General features: G+C 30.3%; 3 protein-coding genes across 3 annotated transcripts; 1 reads left to right on the top strand and 2 right to left on the bottom strand.

Moving 5' to 3' along the window:
- The first annotated feature begins 4,349 nt into the window (after positions 1-4,349).
- On the top strand, positions 4,350-4,973 carry LOC107953610 (protein RALF-like 33). The gene has a single exon (XM_016888969.2). The coding sequence runs from the start codon at positions 4,417-4,419 to the stop codon at positions 4,786-4,788; it is 372 nt and encodes a 123-aa protein (XP_016744458.1). The 5' UTR covers positions 4,350-4,416; the 3' UTR covers positions 4,789-4,973.
- Positions 4,974-6,569: 1,596 nt separating this feature from the next.
- On the bottom strand, positions 6,570-8,672 carry LOC107949712 (xyloglucan 6-xylosyltransferase 2). The gene is made up of 2 exons (XM_016884460.2): positions 7,175-8,672; positions 6,570-6,914 (listed from the first exon to the last, which is right to left on the bottom strand). Exons 1-2 carry the CDS (start codon positions 8,537-8,539, stop codon positions 6,912-6,914), a joined length of 1,368 nt encoding a protein of 455 aa, XP_016739949.2. The 5' UTR covers positions 8,540-8,672; the 3' UTR covers positions 6,570-6,911.
- A 4,346-nt stretch (positions 8,673-13,018) lies between these two features.
- On the bottom strand, positions 13,019-15,000 carry LOC107949705 (xyloglucan 6-xylosyltransferase 2). The gene has a single exon (XM_016884447.2). It carries the CDS (start codon positions 14,579-14,581, stop codon positions 13,202-13,204), a length of 1,380 nt encoding a protein of 459 aa, XP_016739936.1. The 5' UTR covers positions 14,582-15,000; the 3' UTR covers positions 13,019-13,201.
- Between the last annotated feature and the right edge of the window lie 4,518 nt (positions 15,001-19,518).

Raw genomic sequence — 19,518 nt, 5'->3', positions numbered from 1 at the left:
TTTAGTTGAAGCCCAAAAGCATGAGGAAACAACCCTCGTTGTCAATGGTTAAATGGCCCAAAAAGTAAAACGACTCAAATTCTATCCAATGTGGACATAAATCTACAAAAGAAAAGCCAATTCTATCTAATAAAATAAAATTATTCCAATTTAAATTCACACAAACTTATAACTACACTTATGGGTAAAATAAATTATGTAAAAATTATATTTTTAAAATTAATATAAAAATAAATGAATTTTTATTTGAAATGGTAAGATCGAATTTTTTAAAATTAAATTATCCTAAGTTCAAGTTTCATCAAATGTTTATATATTTTTTAAAAATATATATATTTAAATTATTTTATAAGATTCTATATAAAAAATAAAAATATTCTCGTAATTTATATAGACCTAATATTATAATATCAATATTTATATATTTTTATGTTAAAAATAAACCCTTTTGAAAAATAATAACGTGAAGATAATATAAAATGCGAATATATTAAAAGATATTAAACAAAATTTATTAATATAAATATTTGAAACTCAAATATAAGAAGATCATTTCCAAGAATTTGATAAGATTAAAATAATTATTTGAGACCACAGTCAATGCATCCATTAATGCATGTATTGATCCTTAAAACTACAAACCCTGAATCTGGTCAAACCATCTATCAGCTTAATGTTAACATCATCACAAGTTTGAAAATAAAAAATTGGTGTTCCTAAACATTTCACATTCAGCTTTACTGGTTGAATCCAATAGAATAATTCAACTTTACCGATTGAATATTAGCTCGATTGATATCGATATTATTGTCAATGCAGACGAATGCGGATTTGACTGCGCTGAAGCACATTATCCTCCTATTTATGAGTTGAGGAGGGGTTATGTATAATTTTAGATATTGTATAAAAAAAACAAATATAATCAAAACCTGTAACGAGATTATTCAAAAAAAATCAATTTTTGGATAAATTTAATTGCAAATATAATAATGTTTATTTGTTTAGACACCTAGAATCAATAAAAAATAGATAAAAGAAATTGAATTTTTTCACTAAAATTTAAGTATTCATTGTCAATAGTAACGATTAATCCTTTTATAGTGCTCTACAAAAAAATGTTGAGCCGCGCCTAATTCTGTTTATTCATACAAATATTTTTAAAAGATGATATCTCAAATATTATTATCCACAACCTATTCTTCTGTTCTCAATTTCACAAACTAGTACATTCTTTGTAATTAAAAAGAATGTAAAAACTGAAATTTCAATTGATGATCTCTTGTGTGAAACCCTTAATTAGGGTTTCTTCACATCACCATTTCAATCATTTTCTTGAATTAGGTTTAAAAGATTCTCCTAGAAATTCTTTTTTTAAAAAAAAGGGGTTACCCTAAACTTTCTAAATCGCTATCTAGGGGTTTTTGAACTTGCAAAAGAGTCAATTGAACTAATGAGATTTATCAAAGAAATAATAAAAAAAGGAGTAAACCATATCACTAAAAAAAATCATTTTTCTTCCATTGGTGGGTTAGGTTAAGCCTTGTGATTATTCTTTGTCATTATTATTGTTAATAGTGAAAAGGATTAGGACAGCCAAACTATTTAAGGTTGTTGGTTCAACTAGGATTTCTTAATATCACTTCACATAAAAACTGCCCATGGAGGATTTGTCATAAATTTTAACATTATCTGATTTTTCTTAAGAAAATAAGTAGCCAAGTCATCAATTGATACATGTTGTGATAGTTTGAAAAGGAAAAAGAATTCGAAAAGGAATTTTTAGAAAATAATTGATTTTCTAGAAAAAAATTTAAATATTGGAGATGGAAGGGATAAATCAACCTAAGTAAAATTTAAACAAATAATCCCATTATTATATTGTTAAAGTTTTTATATTTTAAAACTTATAAATTCTAATCTATATATTTATTAAGGTTATTATTTAATACACCGTCAATGAAGTTTTTAGACTCCACGGGTAAGTTGAGAGTGTGATGAGTGTCACAATTATTTGTATAGTTATTTTTAATTATTTTTTTTACAATACTTGTCAAACTTTCAACCCATTTGTGGAGAAGTCTAAAACAATTTTTATTAGCGGTGTATCAAATGATTTTCCATATTTATTATTAAAATATTTCTTATAAAATATTTCAACTTTATTGTCTATTTTCGGGGTTATCATTTCCAACAATGTAATGTCTTCAAAATTTAAACTTAACTTGGGAGTACAGTTTACCTTCTCACTGCACCCAACACTTGTTGGTATTGTCAATAAAATATTAAAAACATTACTTAAAATTTAAAATTATTAATGTTAAATTTTATTATTAAAATAAATTTGTAATACTGAATAGTTTTATGAAAATGATAAATTATATTAATAACTTATTATATATTATTAAATATATATTTGTTTTAATAATATTTGAAATCAAATTTTAATGTTTTTAAATAAAATTAAAAATTAAAAACTTATTATTAATATAATAATATTTGGTTAGATTCAAGTTGATTTTTATCTAAAAATCATATTAGTCACAAAAGAGTTTTTTTTTTTTTTTTGAAAATGTTTTACACTTTTCAATTAAAAAAATTATTTTTTTATTCATCAATTTATTTTCCATAAAACAAACATAAGAAAACATTTTTTATAATTCATTTTCTGCAAAACAAACGCACATTTAATCCTGAATTTAAATCATATTAAAAATGAGAACATTTTTAAGTTACAATATTTTGAAGGGTAAATATACTTTTCAGTACATATGTTTGGCATCAATATTTATTTTGGTACCTATTTATATATTTTTTTGTTCAATTTGGTATCTATATTTGGTTTTTATTATACTAAATAATATTTGGGGCAAACGATGCCTACTTTTTTTTTTGTGGTCCAGTGAATATTTATCATACGAATATTATGACATCATCATAATAACATAATTTGAAATTTTAAAAATTATTAAAAATATATTATATTTACAGAAAACAATTATCTAAAAATTTAGAGTCTATTTTGTTTACCAATTTTATTCAACAAAAACAAAATATTTCTAAAAATTAATTTACTCTTTTAAAAAAGTGTACAATATTTTTCAAAAGGATACCTATTTAGGTATCAGAATGCTATTTATTTTATATTCGGATGCCACATTCGAATGTGAATTTGATTTTTATTTTCTTTTAATAATTTTATTATAGATTTTAGTCATATATATTATTTTTGATAAAATGTCTAAAAGTATCTATAATTTCTCTCCAACTCATAAACAGGAGTATAATGGGCTTTAGCGCACTCGAATCTACGTTCTTCTATATTAGTAATAATCTGATGCCAATCGAGGTAAAACTCAATCGATAATTTAATTTTATGTTTAAATTTACGATTTTTTTAAAATATATTTTATTTTTAAAATTTGTGGCAACCATTTTTTCAAATAGAAAATTTAAATTTAGAAAAGGTTATAATTTGTGTAAGAAAATTTTCGAATTAAATATTGAATCGAAGATAAATGCATTTGCATAGAAGCTTTTTTTTTTTTTTTGAACTGTGTAGCTTTAAATAAAAATAAAAACTTTTAAAATTTAATAATTTAAATTCAAACCATTAGTCTATTCTCGTGGAATCGTTGAAATGATGAAAAATACAAACTTTTAATTAAAAAAATAGAAAAAAAAGGAAAGAATTTTATTTTGATAAAAAATATATAAATTTTGATTTTTTATTAAAAAATTGTTTTTATATTTTTATGAAAATTAATACCAACTTTTAAGTTTTTTTAAATTTTTTAATATATATTTATTTTTTTAGATTTAAAAAAAAATTCAGATGATAATGCCGTTATGACAACATTATTGCCATGTATTAAATATCGGATTTATCATATTTCAAATATTTATTGGACAATATGAAAAAAGTAACATTATCAATCTTAGGTAATATTTCGTGTAATGAAAACGAAACATAAGTATCAAATTAATCAAAGAAAAAACATAATAAGCAGAAGTGTTTATAGATTGATTTAAGGATCGAAACTATTAAATATTTAAAAGAATTTAGATAAAAAAATGTTTTTTAAACTAAAAAAAATAAGGTGAATTGAAAAATATAAATAAAAAGTCTTCTTCATTTGTAAGAAAGAATGATGAAAAATCAGATTTATCTGTTGACTAAGGTAAATAAAGTGACATTAATAATAATAATAATAAAGTTACCAAACTGTAAAATTGAGGGGTTTTTTTTTTTTACCTCCATTGAAAGCAAAGTGGCATTATAGTAAATAAAGAGATAGCCAATGTCATTCTTCCGACTCTTTTTACCAGTAGCCTTAAAAATAAGTTGGCACCTCCATTCTTGTTTTGTCCCGACATTAATAAACCAAAACAAAAGAAAGAAAAGAAAAAGAAAAAAAAATGGCTAATCACTCGGGTTTTCTGCTCGTCATTTCCTTACTCCTTACAACAACCCTGATCATCGCCGTGTTGGCCGCCGAATCAAGTGGTGTGCATCACTTGAGCTGGGTGCCGACGACGGTGAACAAGTCCGGTGGCTGCAAGGACTCAACGGCGGAGTGCATGGCTAACGTGGACGAGGATGAGTTCGACATAGGGTCCGAGATCAAGAGGCGCATATTGCAAACCACCACTTACATAAGCTACAAAGCACTTCAGAGGGACACCGTGCCGTGTTCTCGAAGGGGCGCTTCGTATTATAACTGTCGGCCAGGAGCCGAAGCTAACCCTTACACCCGAGGTTGCAGCACCATTACTCGCTGCCGTCTTTAAGGTTGTTCGCCGACGTCCTTTTTTTTAAAAAAAAATTTGTAAGATATAGGTATGTAGCAGCAATAAGTGGACGTGTTAGAATTATGTAGCTTCCCCTCTGGCGTGATGAATATATATGTATATATATGTATGTATGTGTATATATGTTGCTGAAGAAATTATCCAGATATGTTGTCGTTGGTTAATTTCCGTGCTTTTAGATTTTCTTACCTTCTGTAGTAACTCAGTGATGTACGCGGTATATTTACTTTCAGTAAAATTAAAAATAACAGTAAAGATAAGATTAATTATTATAACTACGACATAAAAGATTCCATCACACTACAATCACCATCCATCTAAAGTAGGCCCAAACTAACCAATAATATCATTGGTTAAACCGATAATGTAAAATCAAATATAAACCAAATCATTTATAAATTGTTAAAAATTAAAAATCATTAATCCGGTTGATAAATTTTTAATATGTATTTTTAAAATTACTAATTTATATGAATTATTAATATATTTATTTATTGTTAAAAATGACGGATTGATCTAATTAAACTGAAACTTAATGATTTAAGTGATAAATCAATAATAAATATTTTAATTCTAATAAGTTGTTTAAAACCATTTTTTAAAATCCAAAAAATGTTTATAATTTTTTTTTAATTCTCATCTCGTTTCATTTTTATAGTTTCTATTATTATTATTATTATTATTATTATTATTATTAAAATTTGGTGCTATCTATATTCTATATCATAGAAGGTTGACTGATCGGACATGTTTTGGTTGATAGGGGAAGAGACTGAGGTCAACCCTGTTTGTGTTTGGTAACTGCAGCACGCAATGGCAAATTATGAATAAAAGAAGGTAAAAAAACATCAATACTACAAAGTAAAAATATATGGTCCAACCAGAATAACAGTTAAAATAACTTGTAGGATTTGGAATTTTTTAGATTGGATGAATTTAGGTTAGATTTTTTTGTTCATACAATTTGTTTAAGCTTCAATTTTCTTAGCATGAGTTTGGATGGATGGTGCGATATGTTTAGTTTATTTTTTATCACACATTACACTATCATTACAATATTTAATATCACCGTCACTATTATTTTTATACTAATTGCACGTAAATATACCGTCCATTTAAACTCACCCTCAGATTTAGATTTTTTAAGATTTGGACTCAGATCGAACCAGACGATCTTTAACAAATTCAAATGATTTTGAATTTTTTATGTTATAAATATTCAATTTTAATTTGCCTTATAAAAGCATAAGTTATACATATTTAATAGAATTTTTTTAAATAAAATAATTAAAGTACTTACAAATACATATTTATAAAATAAATCTTTACCATTTATTTATATTTTAAATAATATCATATAACTATACTAATTATTAAGGACTATTATGATTGATGAGATTTATATCCGACTTGGGTTAGATCGGTTTCTCGGACTTCAATTTTATTGAGCTCGTATTTTCTCAACTATATATATATATATATCAGAGAAAAATTATTTAAATCAACTTAATTTACGATTTCACCCATTTAATTTACTGTAGTTGATTCAATTCGGGCTGAGCAAGCAAAATATTGAGAAACTAAAAATCCATACGAATCGATGATGTATAGATTTATTTATTTATTTATCTATGAATTAAAATTAAAATTTTATATTTTATATTTTATTTAATTTATAATTAAATTCTATTTTTATAATGGAATAAAAATAACTTAAAATACTATATAAAAAAAAGCTATTTTTTGAAAAATACTATATGTATTCATTATCTTTATTTATTTGAATATTTAAAAAATATTTTTGAAAAAAACTTACATTTTGTTTAGACTAGTACTGAAGAATCGGAACGAATCCAATTATTACAAATGATTCAAAAAATCCAAAAAACAGTGGATTCAACAGAGCGAGAGCACCTCGTCGCAACTAGTCCGCGACTAATGATAATCGTTTCAACCCAACTATATTCATCCGGCTAAACTTTCTAAGAACGGAGTACCTGCAGCGACCTAGTTTCACTCGCTTACCCTAGCAGTATGAAAGTATACCAGCTACCACCAACGATCGAATTACAAATGCAGCAACATATTCGAGCAATAAGGTATCACTGTGTTAAAACATTGACAGAAAGGATTTTGCTTATAAGCTACAAAAAAAAAATGAATAGCTGAAGACAAAACAATGAGCTAAGTTCTCCTTCGGAAAGCATTAACAACTCATAATTTAAAGGCAAGGAACAAAAGAATACTATTTATCCAGACCTAAATCATAAAATTCCCACTGCATACCCAACATTTGAATATTGTAACCTATCATTTAGTAGGCATAAGATCTCATAGAAAGCCTATATCATCAAGATGCGGATACCTTAACGGCTTTAAAAGCCGGATGAAGCAATCCAAGCTCATCTTTCACCTCGAGTGGATTACTGGTCTTGTTTCGAACTCTCTTAACCCTTCTACTGGCCAATGACTTGTGAGTGAACCCATAAATCTGAAGAATCTGATTATCCCCAAAATTGAATGCTCTATCCATCTGCTTCAAGCACCTCTCCACCGAGTAATCCCCAAACTTACCACAAGGTTTGCACCCCACAAAGTGGGTCACCAACGGCCAACGATGATCCCCTAAACCTGGGTGATAATTCTCAATCATTTCCTCATATCTATCAACCAAGATCCCCCAATAACCGTGCAAATAATAAGAATTCTCTAAGTAAACCTTATCACCCCACTTCTCCCTTTGAGTAGCCAACAAATATACCATTGCAGACTGATCATCGGCTTCGAAAACGGGTCTATTCTTAAGCTCCCGGGTCAAAACCTTTCCTGCTTCTTCCCTAATCTTGCCTTTAGGACCCATTGGAGCCCAAGCATCAAGAATGTCAAGTGCCCATTGCCCATTCCTCAACAAAAAACTCCCAGTGTTTAGCCCAATCCAATTCTTCTGATCATAAACCATTTCATTCCAACCATGCATAACAAAGTTGGAGTCTTTATACCTTTCCCAAGGAACCTCAAATGCCATATCAGTAAACATGGCGTCACTATCCATCCACCACAAGAATTCCACCTCCGGATGCGAGAGCAAAAGCTTTCGAATCAACGGCAATTTCGCCCAAAACCCTGCCATTTCAGCATCCAACAGCGCCATGTTGTAAAATATCTCGATCCCGTGTAATCTACAATAATCGATCTTGTTCTTGATCGATTTCAATAAGTAATGATCGCCGACAGGGTTCTCACAAGGTTTGGGAGATGAACCAGTGACTAAGAGAACCCTCGGCTTGTTTGGACCGATGAAATTTGGGTAATTAGGGTTGTCTTGCAGCCATCTAGAGCGTTGCTCGTCCCAATCGGAGATTTTGGGCCCGAGCGAATAGGGCGCGTTGGGATCGCGTTTCGAGATGTCTGGTTCCTCGTCGATTAAGATCTTATTTATGTCGAACTCGTTGTAGTTATTGGTGCCGGCGTTGGTGTCGGCGCCGTCGTGGTTATCTGACGACGTCGTTTGGACTTCTTTGAGGACGCGATGCGGTTCGCCTTGTTTCCGGGAATAGAGGTGGTCCCGGATCTCGACGAAGTCCTGGCCCGGAGTCCCGAATTTACCGGCTCCGATAGTGCCACGTAAGACGACGACGGTGAGGACGAGGCAGAGGATGGTGACCTTGCAATGACGGAGAGTTCTCTGGATCTTTCTAGATCTTTGAGCTCCCAAGCAATTGTCTATCATCTTCCGGTTCGTTACCCGATCCGGATTAGCGTCAAATCCCTAACAATACCGATTTGGAAAATAGGGAATCCAGAGAGAACCCTCGGAAATGAAATTTCAAAGATTTTTGGGGAGATTTTAGATACTCTATTCTCTGATAAAAATGGCGTTATGTGTCGGTGTGATTTATTTTGGTTTAAATCTGTTATAGTCCCTGTACTCTTATAAAATTAAAAATTTAGTCCTTATAATTTTAATTTTGAAACTTTTTTTATATTTAAAAATGGGTACACTTGAGTTTACCCGCGTTCCTATTTTGGTGACTCATTTCAAAAATTTGTTATTTCAGTCACTTCTATTTTGTAAGTTGTCAATTTTAGTTACTCTCGTTAGATAAGTTATTAATTTTAGTCACTCTATCGTTAAAGTGGATTTGATTACAACGAAATGTTGAAGTGACCTGGTATAATAAAAAAATTAGTCCTCAATATTTACCCATTTTGTTAATTTGATCTTTATTTAAAAAAATAACAAAATTAACCCTTAATATTTACACAATATTCTAATTTGGTCATGATTTTAAAAATTAAGAAAATTAAAATTAAAAATTAACATAAAAATTAAAAAATTATTAAAATTTAGAAAAATATATAAAATACTAGAAAATTATAAAGAAAAAAAATAGGCAGTAACCTTGGGCAGCTCCATGAAAGGTTCCCTCTTTCTTTTTAATTCCTTTTTATTGTGTGAATTTTGCATCTTCGTTTTTTACTTGTGACTTTGCAAGTTGTATCCAATGACCAAAGTTGACGAAGAAGGCAGCACAAGCGACAGCTGTGGGAACCATCAAAGCCACAAGGTGGGAAGTAAAAACTATTTTTAATTTTTTTTTGAGTATTTTGTATATTTTTATTAATTTTAAAATTTTTGAATTTTATTTTATACTTCTTAATTTTTAGAATCATGACTGAATTTATATAATGTGTAAATATTAATAGTTAAATTTATTTTTAAAAAAAATTAAGAATAAATTAATTAAATGGGTAAATACTAAGGGCTAATTTTATTATTATAGCAGGCCACATCAGTATTATGTTTGGTGGTGAAACCCATTTTAAGGGTAAAGTGACTAAAATTGACAAATTATCTAACAATACTAACTAAAATAACAAAATTTTAAAATGAGTAACCAAAATAGAAATATAGGTAAACTCAGTGACTAAATAGGTAGTTTACCCTTTAAAAATCTTGCACTCCGTCTAATTTGCCACTAAAGTTAATGATGTCAAATGTAAAATAATATTTTTAACTTTAGATTTACATTTTTTTATTAATTTGGTCATTACCCATTAAAAATTATTTTTATATTTTAAATAAAAAATTAAGAATTTATAATTTTTTTAAAATAAAAATATGAAAAAAATAAAAATGAATTTAAAATATAAAAATGTCAAAATTCAATATTATTTAAATTGAACTAGATCGACTAATCAGATCAAAAATCGATTGGGGTATCAATTTGGTGATAGGTAGAAAATCAATTAACCCATGAAATAGTACAGACTAGTTGAATTGAGTTAAAAAACTAGTTGAATCTAGAAGTGATCATGGGTCGGGTCGGGCCGGGTCGGGTTCGGGTCGGGTCCATACAAATTTTTAGGCCCGTCTACTAGGCCCGGCCCGAAATATGGGCCTAAAATTGTGCCCAAACCCGGCCCGAAATAAAATTACTAAGCTCGAGCCCGGCCCGGCCCGGCCCATATTAAATTTTTTTATTTCATTAAATAAAAAAATTTAAAAATATAATAAATCAAATATATTTAAAAACATAAAAACAAATATTAAAACAAATAAAAATAATACTAAAACAATACACAAATTAATAATATAATAAAAAATAATTATATTAAAAATTTAAAAGAATTAAAAATAAAATAAAAATATATATATTAATATATAATTCGGGCCGGGCCGGGCCCGGGCCAAAAAACTCTTACTCGAGGCCCGAACCGTTTTTTAAACAGGCCTCATTTTTTTGCCCAAGCCCATTTTTCGGGCATATATTTTTACCCAAACCCTCTCATTTTTCGGGCGGGCCTTCGGGCCGGGCCGGGCCGCCCAGCCCATGATCAGCTCTAGTTGAATCAATTCTGAACTAATGCGACCAATTAGTTTCCAGAACAACCGATATCAATTCAAAGTAAATAAATTATTAAAAATAAAAAATTATAAAAATAAATTCAACTGCCAATTCAATTTATTTTTTAACCTAGTTCAATTAGTTCACACATCGATTAGCAGGTTAACCAATTTTAAATTTTTTTTTATAGCAGCAATAAGTTAATGTGAGAGTTATAATTATTAAGTTTACCCTTTAGTGTGATGAATATATGTATGTATATTTATATGTATCATTATGTTGTTGAAGAAATTATCTAGATTTATTTACTTTCTTTGGTTATAGACATGAACATGAATAAGCAAATGTTGAATACCATAAAAGATAAAAAGCCAAAAGAAAAAAACAAATAAACATTGGAGACAACGTTATAAAAAATATAATCATAAACCTCAAGCATAAATTATAAAAACGAACATAAAAGATACAAAAAACCTTAATCCTAGCCTAGGAAGGCGACGAGCAATTCCCCCTTCTACACATAGATCAACATGAAAGCAAAGAGAGGGAGATTTATGTCGATAACCTTGAGGAGCAAGCATTAGGGTAAAGCAAAAACATGATGGATAAGAGTTTGGGTTGAGTCCCTCGCTCTTTTTGGCGATGGACTTACTGCAACACCCTGAAACCAACGCATAGATAAAGGGGAAGGTTGTAACCTTGCCCCCAAAATGGTAAATATATTTTTAATCCTTTACAAATTTACGAAATTACAAATTAATATAATTGGTAAAATTATATTTTGAGTCCCCAAATTTCATGATTCATCTCTGAACGCCCTTACCTGAAACAATGGTAAAAAAAGCTCAAGTAATACAAACAGAACTTAAAGAGCTCGAAAGGTCCCATCAGAAGGAACAAGCCTCCAAAAGCATGGCCACCAGAAAAATCGATCTTCCGAGACTAATAGAGTAGTAATCTCAGTGATGTTAGAATTAGACTAAATCAACTGATTAAATCGGTTAAACCATATATTAATGGCTTGTGAATAGATAAAAATCGAAAAACTCGAAAAAAAAACAATAATTGAATCAATTGCACTGATTTATAATTTTTATTATTTATTTTTATCATTAGAATGAAAAATGGACAGCTCCATTATTGGTTAAATTTCCAAAAATTGGTAACCCCACGCCATCCACAAAGAGGGAGAAGACCACGAGTTTGTCATGAGAGGTCGGGGCCCAGTGCACTTACCAAATTTAATTATAAGGTGTTACTTAAGACCATTTTTTTAAAATCCAGAAAATGTTAATAAAGTCTTTCCTTTTTAAGAAAAAAAAAGTCGTTCAATCCCATTTTTATTGTTTCTATTTTTATTATTATATTATATTGAAATTTTGTGCTATCCATATTATAGAAGGTTGACTGGTCCGACATGTTTTGGTTTAGGGGTAAATCATGGATTTATATAGGTAAGCTTTTAATTTAATTATTTAAGTAAAAAAATTTACAATTTAGTCATTAAGTGTCTAGGAAATTCATAACCCTGTTTAGGACATCTAGAGCTATTGCAGTTGAAAACAAGTGTCGAATATAAATTCGGACATGGGTACGTGGTTAACACAAGTTTTAATGATCATATCTCTATATTCATATTTCAACAAGCATATAACATAGATGTCAAAAATTGATACTTAAAAGTAATTGTAAAGATGAATCCATTGCTGAACAGATTCATCAATACTAGTGAACTCAGTTATGGAGTAAATGAGTATCGACAGCTTTTAGTAGTGTGTCAAATATATGTCCCAACAATTTTAAGTTCTTCCATGTATTTTGAAGATCATATCCGGCACTCATATACGGATGTGTGTCAGACAAGAACATTGGACACGGATATTTGAAGAAAAATAAGAATCGGGGCAACATAAATATCAGCCATTAAAATGATAAAAGCAGGAAACTGCAGCTCGCTATCATCCTATTCCTAGCAAGCCTCGACTCTTTTCCTCCATGGGGATCTAAAGAGTTCGAATCAAAGAAACAAGAAACAGAGAACGAGACTAATGATAATCAATGCTTACCTCATTCAGTGAGATGTTTCTCACTTTCTTTTGAACCACGAAAACAAGCAATTAACCACAACAATTAAGTTTCAACCCGACTATATATTCATCCAGCTAAAGTTTCAAAGAACAGAGTACCTGCAGCGGCCTAGTTTCACTGGCTTACCCTAGCAGTATGAAAGTATACCAGCTCCCAACATCGGAAAACATTGCAGACTAATGATTGAATTACAAATGCAGTAACATATATCACCATGTTAAAACATTGACAGAATCAAGTTTGCTTATTAGCTACAAAAAAATGAATAGCTGTGGAAAGAACAAGGAGCTAAGTTTTCATTCGGAAAGCATATAAAGAACTCATAATTTCAAGACGAGGAACAAAAGAATACTATTTATCCAGACCGTAAACACAAAATTCGCACTGCATACACAACATTTGAATATTGTAACCTATAATTTAACAGCAGAAGATATCATACAAAGCCTATATCATCAAGAAGAGGATACCTTAACGGCTTTAAAAGCCGGATGAAGCAGTCCAAGCTCATCTTTCACCTCAAGCGGATTACCCGTCTCATTTCGTACTCTCTTAACCCTTCTACTAGCCAATGACTTGTGAGTGAACCCATAAATCTGAAGAATCTGATTATCCCCAAAATTGAATGCTCTATCCATTTGCTTCAAGCACCTCTCCACCGAGTAATCCCCAAACTTACCACAAGGTTTGCACCCCACAAAGTGGGTCACCAACGGCCAACGATGATCCCCTAAACCTGGGTGATAATTCTCAATCATTTCCTCATATCTATCAACCAAGATCCCCCAATAACCGTGCAAATAATAAGAATTCTCTAAGTAAACCTTATCACCCCACTTCTCCCTTTGAGTAGCCAACAAATACACCATTGCAGACTGATCATCGGCTTCGAAAACGGGTCTATTCTTAAGCTCCCGGGTCAAAACCTTCCCTGCTTCTTCCCTAATCTTGCCTTTAGGACCCATTGGAGCCCAAGCATCAAGAATGTCAAGTGCCCATTGCCCATTCCTCAACAAAAAACTCCCAGTGTTTAGCCCAATCCAATTCTTCTGATCATAAACCATTTCATTCCAACCGTGCATAACAAAGTTGGAGTCTTTATACCTTTCCCAAGGAACCTCAAATGCCATATCAGTAAACATGGCGTCACTATCCATCCACCACAAGAATTCCACCTCCGGATGCGAGAGCAAAAGCTTTCGAATCAACGGTAATTTCGCCCAAAACCCTGCCATTTCAGCATCCAACAGCGCCATGTTGTAAAATATCTCGATCCCGTGTAATCTACAATAATCGATCTTGTTCTTGATCGATTTCAATAAGTAATGATCACCGACAGGGTTCTCACAAGGTTTGGGAGATGAACCAGTGACTAAGAGAACCCTCGGCTTGTTTGGACCGATGAAATTCGGGTAATTAGGGTTTTCTTGAAGCCATCTAGAGCGTTGCTCGTCCCAATCGGAGATTCTGGGCCCGAGCGAATAGGGCGCGTTGGGATCGCGTTTCGGGACGTCTGGTTCCTCATCGATTAAGACCTTATTTATGTCGAACTCGTTGTAGTTATTGCTGCCGGCGTTGGTGTCGGCGCCGTCGTGTTTATCTAAGGAAATCGTTTGGACTTCTTCGAGGACGCGATGCGGCTCGCCACGTTTCCGGGAATAGAGGTGGTCGCGGATCTCGGCGAGGTCCTGGCCCGGAGTCCCGAATTTACCGGCTCCGATAGTGCCACGTAGGACGACGAGGGTGAGGACGAGGCAGAGGATGGTGACCTTGCAATGACGGAGAGCTCTCTGGATCTTTCTAGATCTTTGAGCTCCCAAGCAATTGTCTATCATCTTCCGGTTCGTTACCCGATCCGGACTAGCTTCAAATCACTAACAATACGTAATTGGAAAGCAAGGAGTTGAGAGAGAACCCTAGGAATTGGGGTTGGGGGGGGAGATATTTAGATTTCTCTGATGAAAATGGCGTTGTTAAGTGTGGGTGTGATTTAATTTCCGACGGGGAGAGTTGTAGACAGCTGTGGAGAACCGATGCGATGTGTCGGGAAAGGGAGGGTTGCTTTTGTCTTTTCCAGATTTCTTTAGTTCTAACTACAAATGGATTTCAAATACTTCCACTACTGTTTCAAAGATATGAGCTTAAGTTAGTAGAGAATCATAAATTAAATTTATAAAGTCGACGACCGACACCTAAACATACCAATTAAGCTTCCTCCATTATGGTTTTCACTTTTTCTTTGAATAATCACCAATTGATTATCATTTATTCTTATTATACTTTAATTTAATTTCAACACATGGTATCATGAGAAGCTATCTAAACACCATCCCCCACAATTTTCCTTTCTCACCGCAACTAGTCATTACCCAAATAAATCACCTGCAATTAGGCCATCCACTTATGGTGAGAATACTCTCATCTCAAAGTATGATAACACACCTATAATAGTCTTGTTACCTAACCCGATCACATATTCACCATATTCCTTAATTGTTAATGTGAGCTAAGAGACTATTTTTCTATAAATATCTTGAAGAACAATGAATAAAGGTCAAATTTTTCATTCTTTTAACAACTTTAAATTCTTTCTTCAATTACTTGTACCTTCTAACTCTCCACTTGCTCAAGTGAATCACTCTTTTTTGCGTCACTATCGTCTTCTCCTTCGTCGATATCTTATATTAAAAATTCTTTATTATTTTATAATATTTCATCCACATCCAATATTTTACCATCTTATCAAGCTACTTTCACATCTAATTTATTGATTATATATTTAGCATTTTAACAGAGATGATTATTTATTTCCATATAAAAAAATGAAACTTGAGAAAATATGATAAAGAAAGTGGTCAAGAATTATGTGATATGGTTGATATAAAATTAAAAAATTTTACCTAATAAAAGAGTACAGGTCAAATTTCTTTTAAATTTTATAACCATTAGAATTTAATGGGTTGATATTGTTATTTTTTAAAATAAAGTATTTTTAACTTTTTAGCCTCATTAGTTTAAAAAAATTCTAATTTACTTCTAATAAAAGAGTAAGAGTTAAATTGAATAAATGTAAAAATTTTGAGAGCTAAATTTATTATTATACCTTATATATAAACACCAAAATAAATTTTTAACGGTGCAATTTTAACTGAGTGATGGTTTTACTCAGTCTTCTAACGTATACAGACTAATTTGTCTATTTTTTAATAGATGATTAAAATATATCTAAAATATGGTACACGAAAAAGTATTAAATATAAAAATTAAAGTAAATAAAAAAATAGTTACACTAAGGAAAAAAATTATATTAACCCCCAAAAAGAAAAACAATGGGTTGTTATCTTTAGCAAATAACAAGTTGTAAACAACATGACACATGGTGTTATTATTATTTTGCATGTTAGCACTAACATGATGTCTATTTGTATTGCCGCTTTTAATTTTTAAAAATAAAATTTAAAAATAAGACATTTTAAAAATTAAAAAAAAAATTATTTGCTCGAAGTCTGGAATTCTTGCATGTTCTCCAATTTTTTATTCAAATAATGTTAGTTTTTATTTTCTCAAAAATATTATTATATTGGGATTATTTACTGCTCCATGTATGAGAAAAGTAGATATGATTGCTGCCATAATTTCTTTTTTCTTTTATTTACTATTATCGCTTTAATTTTAATCATGTTTAACAAATTCATGATACATCAATAATTGGAAAGAAATAATAACAAATTAAATTTTTTTAACATCATATTTTAATTATTATATTACATTTTACAAATAACACCTTCAAAAAATTTATTAAAAATGGTTTAATTTACATCACGGTACACAATGAAAATAATTAATTATACAATAATATAATGTTACATTGAATCTTATATTACTTGTAATGTTTTATTCTTGAAGGAAATTATAGTGATCAGGGCGAAGCCAGAATAAATATTTAGGGGGGGCTGGATAAAATTTTAATTTTTTATAGTTTATATCTTTATAATTTGTAAATGATTAAATCAAATTTTTATAATTTTAGGGGGGCAAAGTACAATTTTACCTTTATTAATTTAAAAATTTTAAAAAATTTTAAGGGCCAAAAGAGTAAATTTACATTTTAGGGGGGTCGGGGGCCATGCCAGCCCCCTGGCTTCGCCCCTGATAGTGATAGTGTCGGCCATCTTATAATTTCACATTCCTGAACAATGTCTAGATGTCGTAATATAGGATGTAATCTTATCACAATCTTTTCTTAAGTTATTTAAGATTGTTGTTGAACAAAAAAGAGGTTATCTAAGATTCTAGGCGAAATTTGAAATTTTAGACAAAATTATTGTAATTCCCCAAAACTTTAGCCTTTGAAAAGAAAAAGTATTTTAAAGGTGAATTAAGTATTTGGAGAGAAAGTATGAATAATGAAATTTATTAAGGACCAAATTATATTTTTTAAAAAAGTTGAAGGACTACAAGTGCAAATTGAAATTTTTTGAAAAGGAGGTGGAATTGAATAAATATTGTTATGAATGTGATATGGATATGTATTGATGTGTGGAGTTGGCAAATAGAGATAGGGATCAAATTGAATAAAGTGGAAAAGTATGGGTACTAAAATGCAATTTTCCCATTTCATAGAGGAGAGACCTAAATGTTATTTTCCAACTTTAATTGATATTTAGAGTCATAATGATGATATTAAAATTCCATAGCTGATGAGGTGGAAAGTTTGCGGAAATTTATGGAAATTGAGGTTAAAAAGTGTTGAAATTTGATTCGATAATGAATAAATGGACTAAATTGAAAAAGAAAAGGGAAAAAGTGTAGAATTTTCTACACAATTGGGAGGCTAAACAACAATAGCTTGGGGCAACAAAAATAGAAGGGAAAGAAAGAAAGGGAGGAAAGAAAGAAAAGGAAAACCTCCCATACATTTTTCTTGAGTTTTTCCTTAAAACCAAACTTAATTTCATATCCTAGAGTGATATGAAAATATTTCAATCATGGAAACAACTTAGATGAAGATGAAAGTGAAGGGAATGCTTGAGAAACCGAAGAGAATGATTAATTTCAAGTGAAGAAATAGGTAAGTACTTAAATGAATTTGAGTTAGTTTATTTTAATTTGATTATTTGAGTATTTAAATTTTAATATGAAATAATTAAATAAGACATGATTAAGATTATTGAATTTAGTATTGAATATGTAATTAAAGGTATGTTAGTAATGTAAGAAATGATAAAGTGATAATTTAGTGATTAGTGAATTTTATGAAACTAAGGATTAAATTATAAAAAGTGAAAAGTTATTTGTTTGTCATTTTTTATAAGTGAATAGATGTAGAATAGTGAAATTACTATAGAGATGACTGAATTGTAAAAAAGTGTAAATTTTGATTTGTGAAATAAATATTGTGATTAAAGGTTTAAATGGAGTGAAAAGTGATACTAAGTGTTATAAAAGTAAATATTGGATTTTCATGAATTTAGGGATTAAATTGTAAAATCTTAAAAAATTACGAAGTGTGCTAAAAGAGTGAAATAAATATTTAAGTGAAGTGTTTTATGAAAGCAATGTGTTATATGAAAGTGAGTTAATGTATAAAGTGAGGATGTAGTGCATGTGGTTATATAATTCAAAGTGAATAAGTAATGTGACACAAACAAAGTGATATATGTGATATGTCAAGTATGTTATACGAAAACGAATATGTGAATGTGTGAAATGAAAATATTATGTATATGCTTATGTAATTTAAAATGAATGAATAAAGTGTTATGTGAATAAATGACTTAATGAGCTTAAATGATATATAATATGTGATAATGAAATGATTTTGGGGTTAAGAGGGGCTAGGGTGGTTGCACCCTGGCGTGCGTGTGCCGAGTTTATGAATCAAAACAAATACAATTAGAATATAGCGGTGTGCTGCAAGTGTGATAGGTCAGTTGTAATATTTATAAGTGTCACAATAGAACACTCTAAGTATTCCAAAGATTGAACCCAGGAGAGTTTAGGTAATAAGGTGATCCACAAGGAAAATGCATGTAACCTTCAATAGTTTGCTCCATGTTGAAGTCTTGCACCTACGAAGTAGTGAAGGCTCAATGTTGCGACACCCATATCCATTGTAGTTCTCCTCAAGGTTTGGTCATCATCGTTTCCCTACACCAACTCAAACGCACCATTAGATTTCCAATGACATCATTTTGCCAACTTAGGTCTCAAACGGAGTAAAACTAAGCAAAAAAAAATTATTAATACTAAATATCAAAAATCAACAAAAGTATAGAAGAAAACTCGTACATTGCTTGAGAATAAGCTTATCGAGTGTTTTAAAGAGCTTGATTTGACGTATAAAATTACGATAGATCAAGGGGTTCGAATGGGAACCAGACTAGTGTTGCGGAGGTTCAAAGGAGATTAGGAGAGGATAAATGGGTTATGTAATATGTTTAATGGAGTTTCCTATGTTTCTAGAGTTGTGTTAAAGGCCAAGAGTTTTGTGTTGGCATGGAGCTTTGGAATTTATTGAAATATTGCATGATTTGAAATATCGTATGTTTTGATTAATTGAAACTTCTCTAAGACTCACTAAAGATTGCAAAAGTGATGTGTGAAAGTAAAAGTGCATGTGTATGTGTAATAATATGTGAAAATAAAGATAAAAGTGAACATGTTAAATAACATATGTGAATTAAATGTTTATGTTATATTTGTGAAACGAGAGAAAGGTTTTGATATGTGAATGTAAAAGTTAATTAGTGATAATATATGTTAAATTGAA

This window comes from Gossypium hirsutum, chromosome A08 (assembly GCF_007990345.1).
Source record: "Gossypium hirsutum isolate 1008001.06 chromosome A08, Gossypium_hirsutum_v2.1, whole genome shotgun sequence".
Lineage (NCBI taxonomy): Eukaryota > Viridiplantae > Streptophyta > Magnoliopsida > Malvales > Malvaceae > Gossypium > Gossypium hirsutum.
Note: the sequence above shows the minus strand (reverse complement) of the source record. Positions and strands in the feature narration are given on the sequence as shown.

Bases quoted from the DNA above. Each gene is read 5' to 3' on its own strand.
- LOC107949705 (XM_016884447.2), bottom strand. From the start codon at position 14,581: ATGATAGACAATTGCTTGGGAGCTCAAAGATCTAGAAAGATCCAGAGA.
- LOC107953610 (XM_016888969.2), top strand. From the start codon at position 4,417: ATGGCTAATCACTCGGGTTTTCTGCTCGTCATTTCCTTACTCCTTACA.
- LOC107949712 (XM_016884460.2), bottom strand. From the start codon at position 8,539: ATGATAGACAATTGCTTGGGAGCTCAAAGATCTAGAAAGATCCAGAGA.